This window comes from Trachurus japonicus, chromosome 13 (genome assembly GCF_045865225.1).
Source record: "Trachurus japonicus isolate A0001 chromosome 13, Traja_1.0".
Taxonomy (NCBI): domain Eukaryota; kingdom Metazoa; phylum Chordata; class Actinopteri; order Carangiformes; family Carangidae; genus Trachurus; species Trachurus japonicus.
The window spans coordinates 714,399-734,914 of record NC_140919.1 but is presented as its reverse complement, the minus strand read 5'-3'; the positions used below and the strand labels follow the sequence as shown (position 1 = coordinate 734,914).

Genomic DNA, 20,516 nt, shown 5'->3' with positions numbered 1-20,516 from the left:
CTTTGCTGAGGGTTTTCCTACACAGCAGGTTTGTACTGTGGTGTGTTTTATGAAATTATGTGGGCCTACTTGAATGTGTGATGTGTGAAGTACAGTTACTGCCTAGGCTATTTTATATATTTTTTTTCTTTTATCCTTGAAATATATATTTTTTTTTTTACTGTGTCATTGTGTTCTGTTTTGTGAGACATGTCTATGGTGAAACCAAAGAGGAATTTCCACTCTGTGGATAATAAAGTTTTTGAAATTGAAATTGAAATTGAAAAATTAGACTTCTTTAGTTGTGTTATTTAAAATAAAGTTTTGGGGCAGGGACCAATCTCTGCAAGAACCAGTGCGCTAGGGGGCAGCACGAGCAGCTGCGTGAACCTTGACGCACTCACGTACCGGAAGAAGAATAACTACGCACCATGACGTCAGCGCGTCGGAGCATGCCTACTACGCTCGAACATAAACAAAGGCAGGACGCGGCGCTCAGACAAACTGAACTCTTCTGTCGATTTTAAACGTTTTATATGCGAACAACGGGCAGAAATTTTGGGGGGGAGTGACTTTGACTTTTATTTTTTATTTTTTATATTTCTGGAGCGATGGAGAACGCATTACTGATGCGAGTGAGTGTGTTTACCGACCAGGGCGGCAGGAAATACATGGAAGACGTGACCGAGATCGTAGTGGAGCCAGAGCCCGGGGAAGACGAGCCGAGGTCCGGGGAGGAGGAGGAGGAGGAGAGCGGGGAGGGAGAAGGAGAAGGAGAAGGAGAAGGTGCGTTTTATTCTTACAAATCATTTAAAAATACAAAATACAAATTCAATCCACAATATAGGGGGAGACCGGGGACAGTTGCAACACTTTTTGGCATTTGGCTCTGTTACTCAGAGACGGTTTGGATTAGACAAACCACATTTTTATACAATAAACTTAGTACCCAAGGGGCAAAATCCCAGTTTAAAAAAAAAACAAACAGACACGGAGCGTTGTAAAAGGTTTGACACCAGAAATGATCTGTAGGAACTTCAAGGATTAAAACCTGGTGGACAACCTGGTCAACTAGCTGCTGGAAAGCTACAGGGTCCAAAACCCCTTTCTGGGGTCATTTTGCTGGCGAAATGATGTAAATGCAAATATTTAGGTACTACAATGGCATAAATAGTCATACAACTATAAAATGTGGCAGAGAGTATCTTGACACATAGGGGGAGGCATGAAAAAAAGATTCTGGGGTTTGCTGCAACTCAATTTTAAGATATCACCCTCAACATCCCAAATAAAGTACTGTTCGCCTGACAAATTCTCATGAAAATTATTATTTTTCAGCACTTTATGGAGAATAACTATGCTTAACATGTATATAGAAAACTTCCTTAATTCATAAGCTTCCATTTGAGTCCCAGATAGCCTTTCTACTAGCTACTGGAAAGCTACAGGCTGTCTCCAAACAATGCAACACCTATTGTGAAAAACTCCATGTTAACTGGCCTGATCAGAAAACATTCTATTTCTGGTCTCCCCAAAGTGAACAGATAGATAGAGAAGACCGTTGGCCACAGCAAGTGGGGCTTTGGAGATAGAAAGGCTACCTTGGACTCAAATGGAAGCTTATGAATTCAGGAAATTTTCTATATACATGTTAGGCATAGATATTCTCCATAAAGTGCTGAAAAATAATCATTTTCATGAGAATTTGTCAGGCGAACAGTACTTTTTTTGGTCTTTTTTGGGATGTTGAGGGTGATATCTTAAAATCGAGTTGCAACAAACCCCAGAATCTTGTTTTCCTGCCTCCCCCTATGTGTCAAGATACTCTCTGCCACATTTTATAGTTGTATGACTATTTATGCCATTGTAGTACCTAAATATTTGCATAATAATTTCACCAGCAAAATGACCCCAGAAAGGGGTTTTGGCCCCTGTAGCTTTCCAGCAGCTAGTTGACCGGGTTGTCCACCCAGGTTTTAATCCTTCAAGTTCCTAGAGATAATTTCTGCTGTCAAACCTTTTACAACGCTCCGTGTCCGTTTTATTGCTTTGCCCCCTGGGTAATACATTTGTCTGTTAATAGTCAACACATTTTAAAGATGATTACAGAATCCACATTGTTCACAATTTGCATTTGATTGTAAGGACGGAGTCAGATGTTGCAACTGACCCCGGGCCCAGGGATGGTTGCAACATGTTACAAATACAATATATAGGCTATTTCATGTCTAGTAAAAGAAAAAATGTAAGTTCTAATAATATTACAGTGTTATTTATTCATCAGCTTTGATCAGATGGCAATTACAGTATAGATTTGTCTAGATCAGGAGGAATTATGTGCAGATATTCAAATATTCAAATTGAAGAAAAAAAAATGACCTAGTAAGGTAATTCCATCAGTACAAAGAGTTTATGGTTCAACACAATAATGACACAATAACAACTCATCAGGCACAGGTACATGAAACAAAAAACAGCAATTTAGACATAATTTAGCAGCAGTTTTTGTTTTAATCTCTTTTTTAAAAATAGTCAGTGATGCAGACTCTTTAATGGTGCTCTCAACCTCGTTCCAAGTCTGTGGTCCTTTAACGGTCACACTATTAAAGACTTGTACATTTTAGTTTCCGTCTCTTTCCCTTTATAAGTTTATTTTCCTCTTGTGTTGTATGGGCTCTATGCACCGCTCCAATACTTCCTGGACTTAAGGCAGCTCCTTCATTTCCTGTCTTACATTATTGGACAAACTGATTAATCCAGGTGTGTCTGACCATTGTGACGACTCAGACACACCTGGAGTAATCAGTTTGTCCAATAATGTAAGGAAGTATTGGAGCGGTGCATAGAGCCCATTCATGAGTGGGTAAAAAAAAAAAGGGATGAGATTGCAGAGTCTGTCATAGAGTCTAAATGCTACATCACACATCACACAGGCATTATGGAAAGTGTTACATTCGGGGTCATTCCTATGTTCCCTCAGCCCTTTGGTCCCACCATTGGTTGGGTTTAGGCAATGAAGAAAAGAATTGGTTAAGTTTAGTAAAAAGACCCGGTAGAGGCTAGACAGGCCAGATAGAGAGAGTCCAGATAGGTAGAGAGAGTCCCGTGGGAACATAGGGCCTAATTTTGAGAAAAATCTTAGAACTGTGGGAACATAGGGCTGTGGGAACATAAGGCTGTGGGAACATAGGCATTAGGGCTTTGACATCGAACTTCAATATTCGAATATAATTCGAATATTTAAAAAAAAAAACATATTCGAACAAATATTAGGGCAGCTCTAAATATTCGAACCTGTAATAAGCATTATTTTTGGTAAATGTGTTTGCCTGAAAACGTAGTTTTCAATCCAGATTAAAGGCTTTTTTCAGCCTGTTGAAGTTGTGAAACGCCAGCTCATTAGCATTGATCACCTGGGGCTCCTGTACTTACAGTATGACGTTATCACTCACACTTCTTCACTGATAAACAATGGCGGAGCAAAAGGCTGCGAGTGCGACCATAGATACTCTACAAACCACGGAGGGAGAAGTTGAAATATAGGTGTTTTCTCTACATTCAAAATATTATCAATAAATATTCGAATATTAATATTAATAAACAAACGAAGTTCGAATATGATTTTTTGGACAAATGTCAAAGCCCTAATAGGCATGGACCCTTACATTCAGTGAGTTTCAGAAGTTTGTAACTGTCTGTCTGTAGAAAAGAGGATCAGGGAAGCTGTTGCCACCGACGACGACTCTCCACACCGGACTGAGGAGGGAGAAAACAACACGGAGTGTGAGGAGACCAGCGGCAAACCAGAACCGCTTGAACCGGTTCGGACTGAGGGTGAAACCGATGGAAACACATCGGTGGCTGCTGCAGCGGTGGAGGAAGAACAACAACCGTCCTCTTCCTCCTCCTCCTCTTCGCCGGGCGGTGAGAGTCCAGACGGCCGGACAACGGCGGCGGAGGAGCGGCGGGAGCAGGAGGAGGAGGAGTTGGCGGAGGAGCCGAGCCGTTCGCGCCGCTCCGTGTCGTTCTTCGCCGTGTTCGACGGCCACGGGGGTCGCGAGGCCGCCCAGTTCGCGCGGGACTACCTGTGGGAGTTCATGAAGAAGCAGCGCGGCTTCTGGTCCGACTGCGACCGCGAGGTCTGCGCCGCCATACGGAAGGGCTTCGTGGCCTGCCACCACGCCATGTGGAAGAAGCTGCGTGAGTCTTTCAACCAAACAACCAACCAACCAACACTTCACATATAAAAAGTCACGAGCAGGAACCAAAACCTCCACAAACAAACTACCACAGGGCTGCAGACTGATACCTGTGTTTACTAGAAACACAGTGACCCCCAACTTAAAAGAAAAGTTCACCCAAAATTGAAATGTCCCTCATTATCTCCTCCCCCTCATGTGGACTAAGGGCTGGGAGAAGTTTCAGAGTCCTCCGTGGCTTCTCTGAGTTACAGGGGGTCTCGGCGTAGCAGTGCATGTCCATATGACGGTTGCTAATGGATACCAACTGTCTTCGTAACAAAAAGACACACCAAAAAACATCCAGATACCTCCATGCTGCTCGTATGTAATGTCCGTCTTGTATTGAAGCCCCAACATGAGAAATTGTCTCGAAAAAAATTAAATAAGTCTTCCGCTACAAACAAGCTTGAAATATAGACTTATTTAATTTTTTTCGGGACAATTTCTCATGTCGGGGCTTCAATACAAGAGGGACATTACATACGAGCAGCATGGAGGTATTTGGATGTTTTTTGGTGTGTCTTTTTGTTACGAAGACAGTTGGTATCCATTTGCAACCGTCATATGGACATGCACTGCTACGCCGAGACCCCCTGTAACTCAGAGAAGACACGGAGGACTCTGAAACTTCTCCCAGCCCTTAGTCCACATGAGGGGGAGGAGATAATGAGGGACATTTCAATTTTGGCTGAACTATCCCTTTAACAGTTTGCGAACAGAGCATTTAAATAAACTTGCAAAGCAAATATTCACATTTCCTTTTCATTCATGATCCTCATACACATCTACACTGACACGAGTCGTCCTTTTCACATCTCACCAGTGATAAAATTAAAAAAACAAAAACAAGCAAAGAACAAAACAAACGCAATTTTACTGGTTGTACATGCACAAGTAGATGAAAAATGTACTCAAAATGCCTGAATTTACCAGAATATTCTCCCCATTGGGACATTTATCTTTATAGAGTCATATATTTATCATATATTCAGTCCTTATCTATGTTCCTATGCAAATAAAAAAAAAAGTTGTGGCGGCGGTATTGTTGGGAAACAATAGCAACAGAGCAAACAACGTTAGCAGCAGCCGCCTAAAACAGTGTAAACACAGACAACAGGTCTGTTTGTGTGAAGCTGTGTCCATGTGTTGATGTTTATAATGTAGTATGTGTTGTTTTCTTGGAGTGTTTGTGTGTTGTTACTTATATATAAACACAAAACCTATTGAATAGTGTAGTAGCCTGTGTTTGCTATGTGACACAGACAGCTGCTGTGTGTGTTTAGGTGTGTGTATATGGGTGTGTGTGTTTAGGTGTGTGTGTGTGTGTGTGTGTGTGTCTCTGCTCTGGATATGTCCGGACAAGTCAGCTGTTTTACAACCAGCTGTTTACACACAGTGACTGTGTAGGAGGCGTGTCCAGTCTGGGCCTGGATACTAACACAGGACTGAGTCTGACCCCAGAAGTCACAATAAATAATAAATACACATAAAACATCTAACTTTTTATTGATCCCGGTTGTGGGAAATTAACTTGCAACAGTAGAAGCAGAGAAATACAGACAAGTAAAGAATAAAATATGTATGTTATGTACTGAATTATTTAAATAGATGAGAGAAACTAGTTGCTTGATCAGAAACATTGCACAGTGTGGGTCGGCATGAAAGAGTTTTGTAGTCAAGACCGAGACCAAACCAATGTGAGACCATAATAATAATCCTCATAATAACCACGTGTCTTGATATTTACATTATTCCTCCTCAGCTACAAAGAAAAGATGATTTGATGTAAAAATCTAAACCATTTTTAATGTGAACAAAGTTTAGCAAAACAGCGGAAAAGCGACCAGACTTGCACAGTTTGTTCATTTTAAAACATTTAGGCTATTTATTGAAATGTGGTGATATCTGATCTGACGACTCTCTGACCAATCAGCAGTCCGCAATGTTTTACACGTCACATTTTAGTACCGCTTCACCCGTTTTGGAACCACGGCCGAGCAGGTACTAAAAAAATAATACCGGGTACCAGGTACTTTTACGTAATGGAAACGCAAAAAGACCAAATAAATGTAAAAAGACGTCACTGCAGCTGTGGTCTCGATGGTCTGGACTAGAGAAAACATCCAGAGTCCGAGACCTTGAAGATGTGGACTCAGGACCGGTCTGGAGTAACACAACACTAGCATGAATAAGTAAATATACAGCTTGTATGAAGCGAGCAAAGTAAAATATAGGCTATACTAAGAATAAATTATGCAGAAGAATGAAACTTTATCAATACAACCGGGTGAGGTAATGGAGCTTGTGCAAAGGTGGCACAATGGGAACAATAGTGCAATAATGTTAAGGATAAATAAATAAAACTATTCATATATTATAAAAACTCAGAGACCTCATTTACAGTATGGCCGAGACAAAACATTTGAAACACACAATATAAACATATCAGAAATGCCAAAAAGTGAAAGTAAATTAGTAAAATAAGATGCAATAATAGTGGGGCGGATTAGCTCAATATTTTACACCAATCGTTCACTGTGTGATAAAAGCATGAAATTTGGTGGATGTGTTGGTGAATATGTTTCAAACAAATCTGGATATTGGGCCACCTCAAAAGCGCCCCCTAGTGGCCGTGGCAGCCATTTGTTATGCTAATAAATGAATGATGAATATAAACTGCCCTTTTAATAATACCAACTGGTGATATATTGTATATTGTTGGAAAGCCTGATTAGTCACCTTTACAACGAGGTACAGCTTGTAAGGATCGTGCATTCATGGAAGGAGCAACGGGGCTAAACGTGTGGGTAGCGCCCCCCAACAATGTGCATCCCCTGTGGGGCGGATTAGCTCAATAAATCACAAGAATTGTTTATTTTGTGACAGAAGCACAACATTTGGTGGATACATTTTTGAAACATGGTTTTTAAGGACCCTTAAGATGTCTACTTAAGATATTTGCTTGTTGCCCGGGTCAACTAATGTCCCATGGGGGTTTTTTCGGTGGCCATTTTGAATTTATGTCCGCACGAATAGCAAAAAGGCCAATTTTCATAACTCCTAGACCAGACATCATACAAAGACAAATGAACACACTTTTCCAATAATTATGACACTATAATACATAGTTGCTATTATTAAAAGGGCAGTTTTTATTCATCATTCATTTATTCACATAACAAATGGCTGCCACGGCCACTAGGGGGCGCTTTTGAGGTGGCCCAATATCCAGATTTGTCTGAAACATATTCACCAACACATCTACCAAATTTCATGCTTTTATCACAAAGTGAACGATTGTTCAGCTAATCCGCCCCACTATAATGGATTTAAATTAAATAGTCCTGTTGATAAAAGTGTGATAAGTCTCAGATGGTTTTGTTTAATGTTTGCAGCTTTGTAGATAAATTAATTTTCCTCTTTCTAATTCCTCAGCTGAATGGCCGAAGACGCTCACGGGCCTTCCCAGCACGTCGGGCACCACGGCCAGCGTGGTGGTCATCCGAGGAAACCGCATGTACGTGGCCCACGTCGGGGACTCGGCGGTGGTGCTGGGCATCCAGGACGACGACACGGTGCCGTTCATCCGAGCGGTGGAGGTCACGCAGGACCACAAGCCGGAGCTGCCCAGAGAGAGGGAGCGGATCGAAGGCCTGGGGGGGAGGTGAGCTGTCAACACGCCGCTGCTTCATGGAAATACAATAGTAAAAGGATAGTTCACCCAAAATTGAAATTTCACTCATTATCTCCTCCCCCTCATGTGGACTAAGGGCTGGGAGAAGTTTCAGAGTTACAGGGGGTCTCGGTGTAGCAGTGCATGTCCATATAACGGTTGCAAATGGATACCAACTGTCTTGGTAACAAAAAGACACACCAAAAAACATCCAAATACCTCCATGCTGCTCGTATCTATCTTGCGAGATTTGGACGAACCAGGAAGAGGAGCTTCCGCTACAAAACAAGCTTGAAATATAGACTTATTTTATTTTTTCGGAACGATTTCGCATTTCGGGGCTTCAATACAAGAGGGACATTACATACGAGCAGCATGGAGGTATTTGGATGTTTTTTGGTGTGTCTTTTTGTTACAAAGACATAGGGCTGGGCGATATAACGATCTCGATACGGGATCGCGATAAATCTTTGAACGATTTCGATAATAAGCTATGGCCCTATTCCTCGATATCACATGAAAGTAAATATGCGCGACAGCAGCCGGCCACACTTCCGTCTGATACTCCGCCTCCTGTCCTGAGCATGCAGAGCTTGTTTGAGCTGCTGCAGCTAAAGGGAGGAAGGATAAGATGGATAGATAGATAGATATACTTTATTGATCCCAAGCTGTGATAAAGTGAAAGTTGTAAAAGAGGGAGGAAATGAGTGGAGGTGGAGCCGATGGCAACTGAAGCGATTGTGAACGTGTGGAGCATCAGTTCGTCTGTCCAGGCTAAAGAAGCCTGTCAGTGTGGAGTCAGAGCAACCTGATGATAGCCTACCACGGTCAGAAAGTGGAGGAAACACGGAGCTGCTTGTGACGTTTATTCTGCGGTAACATGTCTGTTTGCTCATGTACAGTGTGAAGAACATGCGCTAGGCTCAGGCCCCCACATACTCCGGCGTATTTGACTCCGCGGATGTCCGCGCGCACTCGAGGCAGACGAGGACCCAAAGCGGGCGTCCGCCGGTCCCTTCCGTGCAAAGCTCAATTTTTATGACCGCGCGGACTCAATCTGTTTCAAATGTGATACTGTATGCTTGCCTATGAAACCGCAAAAGTCCGCGGACAGTGCGCGCGGAGTCAAATCCACTCACAGTATGCGCCGACAGCCTCTCTCCCTCCCTCTCTCTCTGTCAGCGCCGCGCGCACACACACACGGAGCGTCACGTCGGAGCGGTGAAGTGAAACAACAACCTGCAGATCACCTGAGTTGACGTGAACTGCGCTCGTGGTTACCGAGTCAGATCAATAAATAGGCTTTATGCACAGCTCCACTACTTCCTGAGCTCAAACAGGCTCCTTTCCTTCCTGTCTTACATTATTGGACAAACTGATGAATCCAGGTGTGTCTGACAGTTGTTGTGACTACTGAGGTCAGAGTCAGACACACCTGGATTCATCAGAGTGGGCTCGGCATAAAGCCTGGTGTCAGAGCAGCTAAATAGCTAAATATTTGTCTACAACCTGTTCAAATAACTAGAAAGACTAAAGCCTCATGATTGACACATTTTAGAGCTGATGTATGGTAGAAAAAAGACAACAGAAAACAACAGCAACAACAATGTAAATCAAATCAAACTGTGGATTATTGAACTGTTCCACCCTTAATGAACATTAAAGTGAACTCATGTCATCCTCCCAAACTGAACACATTCTCTGGTTTCTTCAGGATTCAGTCAGGATGCTGCTTGAACTGGCAGCGGCAGCAAAAAATACATATCGAGACGATATCGAGAATCGATCAATATGGAAAAACATATCGTGATAACGTTTTTTGCCATATCGCCCAGCCCTACAAAGACAGTTGGTATCCATTTGCAACCGTCATATGGACATGCACTGCTACGCCGAGACCCCCTGTAACTCAGAGAAGCCACGGAGGACTCTGAAACTTCTCCCAGCCCTTAGTCCACATGAGGGGGAGGAGATAATGAGGGAAATTTCAATTTTGAGTGAACTATTCCTTTAAAGTTGATGATGTGCTCTGGTGTGGCCGAGCGCTTCCTGCACTGGAGAGGGAGTGTTTTTGCAGCTTGTCCCACATGTCACTGACTGCCCAGAACATCAACTCTCAAAAAAACAGAAAAACCTTTCAGCTGCAGGTTCCTGTCCAAACATGTTGTGATTCCTCGGCCACATCGAAGCAAACTGTTTTGTCTGATGTCGGAAAAATCTGAGTAAACTAGGGCTGCAACGAGTAGCACATGTTACTATCCGAATGTTCGGGGGTCACTATCCGAGTATTCGTTCTCTCTCTCTCAGTCTTACAAGCCTGTCATTTCATATCGTTACATGTCCGTGGCAATATCGATTTTTTTTTTTTAACCCGTTACGTTGGCTTGTGGGATACAGTATGTTTCCTCACAGATCCGTCCTCAAATCACTCGCAATTAAAAGAGCAAAAAAAAAAAAAGAAGAAGAAGGAATGCCGCGGAATTAAATTGTCCCGTTAGTAGGCTAAACATTTTCCCAGTAGGTGAAATGGTACTCGGATGCCGCCCAAGCCGAGCGAGTACTCAGATATCGGCTACAGCCCTACCTTTAACATATGATGCTCTACTTTGTGTTGGTCTGACATATAAAATCCCAATAAAACACATCTCAGTTTGTTGTTGTAACGTGACAAAATGTGGAAAAGTTGAAAAGGGATGAAAACTTTTTACGTGTCTTTGAACAAAACAAACCCGAGCGTCAGTCTATCAAACAGTGTGTTATTTCTCATGACTCAGCTTAACACCACAAAGAACTGATTGTAACTGAGAAGCATCTGTTTCTTTTACAATAGTAAATCAGATGTTATCTGCATCGAGGGGTAATCTACTGTTTTACTGTCTGAGGTATTTGCACTGATGAGATGAGAGTGATTGGCTCCTGGGTGGTTTATTCTCACGTGACAGGGTAAACTCCATGGTTTTAAAGGGTTTTACAGCTGTGCAGTAAGTTGGTTATCACACTGATTGATTCAGATTTACTGCATAACAAGGTATTTAACTGGTGTGTTTAGTGTCGTCTTGTTTTTCAGGATGTCAGCGGTGGAGAAGTTTCGATTTAAAATCATAATAAACCAAAGTACAGTCATAGGATCACTTACTATCAGTTTTATACCATGATGGATTTGTGATTAACTTTAAACATGTGGGAACATGTTAAGAGAACCAAAAGTGTTTCTCAGGACGAGTGAGATAAGCACGCACATTTTTTCAACATATCAGATGGTTTAATATGTAAATTTCCACTTAGAGCTCCGGTAACTGGCATGAAATCAATTCAAAGTGGAGGAATGTTTTTTGTCTTTCTGTGTATCGGTGAAATTAGTTATAGTATCATAATATCATGGGTTCAGTTGCACCGACCAGAAAATGCAGGAATGACATCACCTTGATTCAACTAATAGTTTGAACGGTTTTGTTTTTAACAGATTAATAATTTATGACAGTCAATGTGTCATTACTTTATTAGTTTCAGCCCAGTTTGCCCAGTAAAAGTGAAGATTGTGTTGTCATTCATTGTTGCATCACCGGCCCATCAGGTCTAAAACTGTGTAAACGTTTTCTGTCCCTGTGTCTGAAACAGTGTGATCAAGAAGTCTGGAGTGAACCGGGTCGTCTGGAAGAGGCCGCGGCTCAGTCACAACGGGCCAGTCCGCCGCAGCACCGTCATCGACCAGATACCGTTCTTGGCTGTCGCTCGAGCGCTCGGTAAGAAAAACATTGTTATTCCATTTCTCGCTTCCTTGTCACGTCTTCTTTCAGAATAGTGGAAAGAAATGGTAGAAATAACACATTAAGGTTTTTAATTTACTCAATTTTGTCTTTTTTCATCTGTAGATTTCTCCTAAATTCACCAAAAGTTAGTCTGACCCATGTCATGTGAGGTATCATTGTTAAGCTCTCAATAATGAAGTCTCCAAAAATTGTAATTTCCTCTGCATCAGCAACAAATTGTAAAAGTACGACTGACAATAACAATTTATGGAATTTTACAGTACAAATCTTTAGATAGATAGATAGAGAATAGAGATAGAGAGACTCTGGGTGACAACCAGGAACAGTTTTGAGACTACTGGAGAGACAGTTGACGACTCAGAAAGACGGCACAGGGGCCATTTTGGGTTAGCACCCCAGCCTGTATCTTTTGTGAGGAAGAACCCCAAGAAGCTACAAAAGCCCTAAAGAGAAATACAGACCTACGGTTAACGACCTCTGCAAACAAACTATGAATATCACATGTTTTTGCGGCAAGCTGTGCAAAAACCAGCGTCGCCTAAGAATCCATCCGGCCAGAATGAAATGTTTGGGGCGGGAGCATAAGGAACAATGCACAGGTCCTGGACCTGGTGAGACGCAGGAGGAGCCTGGCCAGGAGGCACCCCACAGAGCCCAGTCCCTCCACGCACCAGAGCCTCCCAATCCCAGCAGAGTAATTCCACAGCAGCGGATTAAGTGGCCCCCAGCCAGCAGACGGCGCGAGTGGCTGCAGTTTGATGAGGATGTGTCCAACATCATCCAAGCCACCACCAAAGGAGATGCTGATTGCAGACTACAAGCAATGGCCACCATCATCGTCAGCTATGCCTCAGAAAGATTTGGCCTGATCAAGAAGGGTAACACCAAGACCACCTTCTACAGTGTGAACTGCAGGGCCACCAAGATACACCAACTGTGCCAGGAGCTTCGAACTCTCAAGAAACCGTTCAAAAGAGCTACTGAGGAGAAGCAACCAAAGAAGCATAACATCCTGCGGAAGAAGTTGACAACCCTCCGCAGAGCAGAGTGGCATAGGAGGCAGGGAAGAGAGAGAGCCAGGAAGCGAGCGGCCTTTATTGCCAATCCCTTCCGCTTTGCTAAACAGCTGCTTGGGGATTGTGCAGTAGCCGACTTGAGTGCTCAGCAGAGGAAGTGAACCGCTTCCTTCAGACCACCATGATCGATCCCCAGAGGGAACAAGACCTGGGACCCAACAAAGCTTTCATCAGCCCTATCCCACCAACAGCAGATTTCAAGCTGACGGAGCCAAGTCTGAAGGAGGTTGAAGAGGTCATCAAGGCAGCCCGATCAGCATCTTCACCAGGCCCCAGTGGCATACCCTATATCGTCTACAAGCACTGCCCAGAGCCTCTAAGGCACCTGTGGAAGACCTTAAAGGTGATTCGGCGAAGGGGAAGAGTGGCTGACCAGTGGAGATGCGCAGCGGGAGTCTGGATCCCCAAGGAGGAGGACTCGAAGAACATCAACCAGTTTCAGACGATCTCGCTATTAAGTGTGGGAGGGAGGGTGATTTTCAGCATCGTCTCCTGAAGACTGACCGAGTTCCTCAAGAACAACTACTACATCAACCCTTCTGTGCAGAAGGGCGGTATGCCGAGAGCCCACTGGAGTAGACACACAGCTCATCAGAGAGACACAGAGGAGCAGAGATTACCTCGCTGTGTTGTGGTTTGACTTGACCCACGCCTATGGGTCTGTCCTTCACAAACAGGTTGAGCTTGCTCTACACCTTCACCGTGTTACCAGTAAGATCAAGGACCTGATCCTGGATTATTACAACAATTTCAGGCTCAGAGTCGGTAACATCAGACTGGCATCGCCTAGGGAAAGGTATAATAACAGGCGGTACCATTTCACCCTAGCGATGAACATGGTGGTCACAGCTGCTGAGGTGGAATGCAGAGGGCCCCTGTCCATGTCAGGTGTTCGACAGCCCCCTATAAGAACATATGGATGACCTCACCATCACGACAACATCAATCCCAGGGAGCAGGTGGATCTTGCAAGGACTGGAGAGACTCATCACATGGGCAAGGATAAGTTTCAAGCCCTCCAAGTCAAGGTCCATGGTGTTGAAGAGGGGGAAAGGTGATTGACAAATTGAGTTTGCTCCTCAGGGATGGGTTAAATGCAGAGAAAGAATGTCACTGTACTAGCTGTATATGTGACTAATAAAGTACCTTTACCTACCTTTACCTAGTTTTTCCATCTCAGGAACAGCAATCCCATCCATTACTGAACAATCTGAAGTCAAGAGCTTGGGAAAGCTCTTCGACTCCAACCTGAAAGACACTTCTGCCATCCAGAAGTCGAGTGAAGTGCTTGGAGCTTGGCTCACCAAGGTGGACAAATCAGTCTTCCCTGGTAGATTAAAAGCCTGGATCTACCAGCACTCCATCCTGCCCCAAGTCTTGTGGTCTCTCCTCATCTATGTAGTCCCAATAACAACAGTGGAATCCCTTGAAAGGAAGATCAGTGGCTTTCTTTGGAAGTGGCTGGGCCTTCCTGCAGCCTCACCAGCTATGGGGCAAGTAACACCCGGCAGCTGCCCTTCAGCGGGCTCGCCGAGGAGTTCAAGGTGACACACACAAGAGAAGCCCTACAGTACAGGGACTCCAGGGACTACAAGGTGTCGTCAGCCGGGATTGAAGTGAGGACAAGAAGGAAATGGAAGGCAGTGGAGGTGGCAGAGTCACACCTAAGGCAGAAGGCCCCGGTGGGGGCCTTGGCAACAGGAAGAGCAGGCTTACTTGGCTACTTCCCAAAGACCCAGGTCAGCAAGGCCCAGGCAAGGAGAGACACCTGCTAAAGAAGAGGTCCGAGCAGGCCTGGAGGAAGAGAGAGTGAGCAGGGCAGTGGGACTCCAGCAGTAGGGAGCGTGGGAGAGCATGTTGCAGCGCAAAGTCACCGGGTCAAACATCACAAAGGCAGACTTCCATCGCGTCCAGTTCCTGGTGCAGGCAGTCTATGATGCCCTCCCAAGCCCAGCAAACCTTCACACCTGGGGGAAGAGTGAGACACCTTCCTGCCCCCTTAGAACACCTCCTCAGCAGCTGCCCAAAAGCCCTGGCTGATGGTCGCTATCGCTGGTGTCATGACCAGGTGCTCAAAGCAGTTGCTGGGAGTATAGAGGATACAGAGGATGTTGTTATCATGCCATGTAAAGCCCTTTGAGATGAACTAAATTAAATTGCCTTGCCTTGCCTATAGCCACAGCCATCAGTACCAACAGACACCATCGTGCTCCTAAGACAGTCCCCTTCGTCAAGGCCAGAAAGAGACCTCGGACACAGCCACAGACAACAACAGGCCTCCTCCACACAGCCCCCAATTTGCAGCTGCAGGTTGACCTGGGAAAACAGCTGAGGTTCCCCCAGCACATCGCATCAACATCCCTCCGACCAGATATGATAACATCTGAGGCTTCAAAACACCTGATCATGCTGGAACTAACCATGCCCTGGGAAGAGCGGATCGAGGAAGCCAATGAGAGGAAACGTGAGAAGTACCAGGAACTGGTGGAGTAGTGCAGAGTCAGGAGTTGGAGAACATTCTACGAGCCCATAGAAGTCGGCTGCAGAGGCTTTGCAGGACGCTCACTCCGCAAAGTCATTGGTTAACTGGGCGTTACAGGGGCAGCCATTCAATCGGCTAGTGAAGCTGCAGAGAAAGCCACAAGGTGGCTATGGATTAAAAGGGCTGCTACTGGGATGCAAGTCGGGGCCTGATCACCCCCGGCTGGGTCGCCTTGGTGAGGGTGTCTGTTGCGAGACCCAAAACACCCTCTGACCCCAGGAAACAACACTGATGATGCGTCTCAGTGCATCCAGGAGATGTTTCTTAAAGGGATAAACTTGGGAAGTTTCATGGTGAAATCTCTTGGTTTAAATTTTTACCCTATTCCCCTGTAGTGTCTCACCTTAATCATCATGGGAATCTCTGTGACGTCCCAACAGTAAATATAAAACAATAAAACTCTGAAGCAAGTTATTATTTTGACCAGAGAAGGAAAATGTTGTTTGTGTTTAGACTGAATTTTATTTTTAAAGGATCATAGGGCAGGATTAATGAGAACGGCCAGTGACGCGACGGCCGCTGCGCGTAACTACAGCAACCAGCGAAGCCACCGGCACGGGAGCGCGCACAGACTCTTCACTGTTTACTTTACTCTTTACAATCTTTCCTATCTGCTCTCAAGGAGGGAGGGGGGGGGGGGTATTTTACTGTCGGTTGTCTCTCTCTCTCTCTCTCTCTCTCTCTCTCTCTCACAGACACAGACACACACACACACACATACACACACACACTTACCTCTTAACTGTGCTGCAGCAGGGGGCTGCTTGTCTGTTCCTCTGAGCTCCTATGCATGGATCTGTATGGGCTCCTACAGGCCGGTACTGAGAATTAACGCGCCGGGTCCGGGTGTCGGACCGCATCTGTCAGGGTCCGCGGTCCCATGAAAACCAATAAACACCGGACATATTCATGATTTCGGTGACTGCGTTTACATGCACTTCAGTACCCCGATTTCAATCGGGTTTTTTAAGTACCCCGATTATTGATCAAATTCGGGGTATGGTGTTTACATGAAGTTAGAGAAACCCGGTTATTCAGTATCCCTGTATACATGATAAATACAGTATCCCGGTTTCTGATTACTGCGTCTTACGTGCGTATGTGTGTTTCATTCATGTTTACATGTATTATTTACAACAGGAAGCGCAACTACTAGAAATATGTAGGTCCGAAAATTTACAAATTAAAAATGCTGCCATGTTATATAACTTAATAAAAGAAAGGTAAATTCAATGCAGACTGATCGGTTCATTGTAAAACATGCTTTTATTGATGTAAAAGTTTGATTTCTGTACACACGTTAGGCTGAGCCTCCAGGCAGCGCTGCTCCTCCAATACACACATGAAGCTTCAATTTTCATTCAAACAAACTAAGGCAACTGCCACAATTATTAGATTTCATCAATGAGACTAGCATTTATCTCCTAAAAATAATATAACCAGCCGGCAGTAAACATCTAAAAACCTACGGGTAAGTTAATTAACGACCGTCTTCTCTCCCGAGGTGACGGAGTAGTCTGGCCCGGCGAGCACGTCAGGAGGCGGAGACGGGGTTGCTGCCTCTGTGATGTCCCGGTCACAGCTCACACACGGGGAGCTTCACTCCTCCGGAAAACGTTGTAGCAAACTTGTAAACAGCCTCATGTGGATAAACCGACCGCACATTGGGGATCTAAACAGTGACTTTCTCGCATGAAAAAGACAAACAAAAAAACTTAATAGTCTCCTCGTTGCTCCAGAATGTGCTCTTTTTGTCGCCGCCATTTTGTACGTAACGTATCTATGGTAACGGTTACGTCAGCTGGCTGAGCAGTTTTCAGATATCGGGGTACTGTGTTTACATGCTCCAGTATCCTGATTTCTTTCGGAGTTCTCCGGGCAGCAAAATCGGGTTTCTCAAAATCGGGATATGAGCTTATCCCGATTTCTGGAATCGGGAAATGGTGTTTACATGCGCAAACACAAATTCGGGGTACTTAAAAAACCCGATTGAAATCGGGGTACTGAAGTGCATGTAAACGCAGTCATTTTAAAAATTTCAGTTGTGCTGGGTCGTTTGCTGGCAGTAACAGTAATTTGGATCCACCATGGTTCAGAGCGATTGAACAGGGAGTGTCGCCACTCTGTTACTGTATCAATCGCTCTGCCGCGGTTACCCTCTTCATGTATCCATTCCATTGATCCATTCGATCCATTCCTGCCCTATGATTCTTTAAGTAAATTGAAAGTGTTTTCTCTTCTCTGCACCAGGTGACCTGTGGAGCTACGACTTCTACAGCGGAGAGTTTGTGGTTTCCCCGGAGCCGGACACCAGCGTGGTGACCCTTGACCCCAGGAAGCACCGCTACATCATCCTGGGCAGCGACGGCCTGTGGAACATGGTGCCGCCCCAGGAGGCCATCTCCATGTGTCAGAACAACGATGAGCTGATGGTGAGCGCCACTCGTTTCAGTCTCCGGCTGTGGACTGACTCTGGCCACCAGTGTGGTAACAGCCCTGTGTAGGGATGGGCATGATTACTCGATGATCGATTATTGATCGTTAAGAATTTTATTGGTCACGGAAAATTTGTATCGATTTATTATAAGGGATCATGTAGAGGGCAGAAGTTGTCATGGAGAAATAAACCCCGGTTTTATTTTTTCATAACAACCAATAAACTCTATATAATTATTATTATACAGGCCTATTATTATTATTATTAAACGGGATAAAGAGTGAAATAATTCATTAAATACGACGGGGTGCGCTTGTGTCGCGGACTCGGTGCAATAGAGACGAGAGCTGTGACCCCGCGGCTCCGCCCGCTCTGATCACCAGGTTTGGTTTCCAGCAGCAGTGTGGAAGGAGCCTCCACTCTCTCTGTAAGTTACAAGCTACATGTCATTTATCTAACATCACAATTAGTCCGACGCTGTTTAACGACGGTTAAAATGAAACTTCAGGTAAATATCCTGCATAGTTTGTTTCTCTTTTCTGTGCTCCTGTGATCAGAGCGCCGCTCCGCCGTGTGTTGGCAACAGAAAAAACAATAAAACACACGCTTTCACATTTTGAAAGTGCTTGCGATTTCTTTCAAACAAGTGCAGCCAAACACAAAGCTGAAGAGAGAAGGACAGCTGCTCTGACAGCTCAGCTGCAGTCGAGCCAGGCAGTGCAACGATCCTTTTTTTTTTTTTTTTTATTACTGTAAATGCCGGCACCGGACTGTTCCTACAGGTGAAGCACAAGCACACAGACATCCGTGTACGTTGTTGTCTGACCTTCTTCCTTAACGGGGACTGCCCTGGATTACTGGCACACGCCATAGCCACACACATTTTGTTTTTAATTATGAATATGACAATTAATATTAACGATTAATAGATAATTGATCGTTAATTTTCCCGTTGATCGATCAAAAAGATTTCTTCAAATGCCCATTTCAGGCGCCGTGCGGCGTGTCGAGCGCCCGGCAGCTGGTCAGCCACGCTCTGCTGCGCTGGCGCCAGAGGATGCTGCGCGCCGACAACACCAGCGCCATCGTCATCGCGCTGCAGGAGCCCGGGACGCCTCAGGACACGCTGCACCACGAGGAGGTGCTGCTGGACCTGGCCAAGGTGTCCCAGTGCCCCCCCACCTCGCTGTCCCGCGCCGACACTCCTCTGCTTCAGGTGAGGCCACGGAGACGAGGATGCACTCACTGACTCCTCCTCTCTTTTCTTAGGATTACTCTTCAGTGTCTATGTTTCCAACCCGTCTGTTCGTGAAACGTGAACGTTGAGCTGGTGGGAGGTGGAGAAGAAAACTAGAGGCAAAGGTCCCACATTCTCTTGCACTCGCTTTACTATTGATTTTTCATTCCCGAAACCTTAATCATGTCAAACTGATTTTATTATTTGTTTGTTTATTTAAAAAGGACATTGCACATTAATAACATCAGCGTGGATATAAATGCACCGGAGTTAGTTGTTGCTTCTTTTCATCCACTGTCCCCTGGAAGGTCACACAAAAGACTTCATTGCAAAGACACCAAACACAGAAGACCAGAGGACAGAGATAAAACAAACAACAAAACGAAAACTCGACAGATAAAAACAAAACACAGAGACAAGGAGGTACAATAAAGTGCTGTAACAACAGTTAAACGTGCTTTATATTACAAAGTGCATGAGTGCATCAGTTAAGATCAACAGTGAGTGCAAGTTTGATTACGTTTCAACCTTCAGATGTGTTTTGAAGAGGTAAATTCATGCAAAACCGCAGTTTTTCATCATCAGTCTCTGCATTTCCCTCTAAAACAACTCTGTGTGGTAACGTTGTGTTATTATCTCATAGCGTGGTGAATGTGCAGCTCACAACTTGTCCACCAGAGCGTTGTGGAGTTGTTGGATTGTGTATTTGATGAGTTTGATGAGGGAAACCAAGAAATCCCATAATGAGCCTCCGTAGCGTAGCTCTGAGCACTTCACTCCAGTTCTCAGACGAAACCGACCCAGACCGGGTTGTGGTTTCCTTCACTGTAAAACTTAAAAGGTTGTGTGTATACGTATGTGTGTTATAAGTGAAGTTAATCACCATGTGTCCTCCTGCAGCGGCCTCCAGAGGAAGACTCCCCGTCGTCCGTGTGCGAGCTCCTCCCCACTCTGGAGCGGCGGGACGGCCTATCAGGGAGCAGCAGCCTGTACCACATGAGCCGGTCCGACCCGTTCGCTCCGACTGCGCTGAGTCCCAGTCCGTCTGACAGGACAGCCGGCAGCCGGACGCCCGCAGGCAAAAGAACTATTGATGGATCATCATCACCATCGTCACCATCGTCATCACCATCGTCACCGTCACCGTCGTCGTCATCGCCATCGGGCCATTCGGCGAAGAAAGCCCGGCGCAGGACTGCCGACAGGCCGCCGCTGGTCCAACACAACGCAGAGAAGAAACAGAAGGAGTCCAGCAACGTGTCGCCCATTCTGCAGCAGCACAACAAGACCACAGTGTGTGTGTACTGAGACAGACACTACACACACACACACACAACTACACACACACACACACACACACACACACACAGATCCGCCTGCTGCCTCCCACTCTCATCCTCATCTCCAGTGGCGTTCCCGATTCCTGCTCCGTATGTTTGCAGTTCTCCTCACACAACTGGAACCACAGGAGAGACTCGTCTACGTTCGTCAGCACCAGTAAAGTTTGTTCAACTTAAAAAAAAAAACTTCTGTTTGTTTGTTTTGGAAGAGTGTTCATTTT

The 20,516-nt window shown here is 45.0% G+C and overlaps 1 protein-coding gene across 1 annotated transcript; it reads left to right on the top strand.

The window, feature by feature from the left end:
- The first annotated feature begins 440 nt into the window (after positions 1 to 440).
- Positions 441 to 20,284, top strand: LOC146975195 (protein phosphatase 1D-like). Its single transcript, XM_085794666.1, has 7 exons — positions 441 to 765; positions 3,685 to 4,179; positions 7,656 to 7,884; positions 11,512 to 11,636; positions 17,532 to 17,713; positions 18,710 to 18,934; positions 19,856 to 20,284. The coding sequence occupies exons 1-7, from the start codon at positions 591 to 593 to the stop codon at positions 20,261 to 20,263; spliced, it is 1,839 nt and encodes a 612-aa protein (XP_085650792.1). The 5' UTR covers positions 441 to 590; the 3' UTR covers positions 20,264 to 20,284.
- The last annotated feature ends 232 nt before the right edge of the window (positions 20,285 to 20,516 follow it).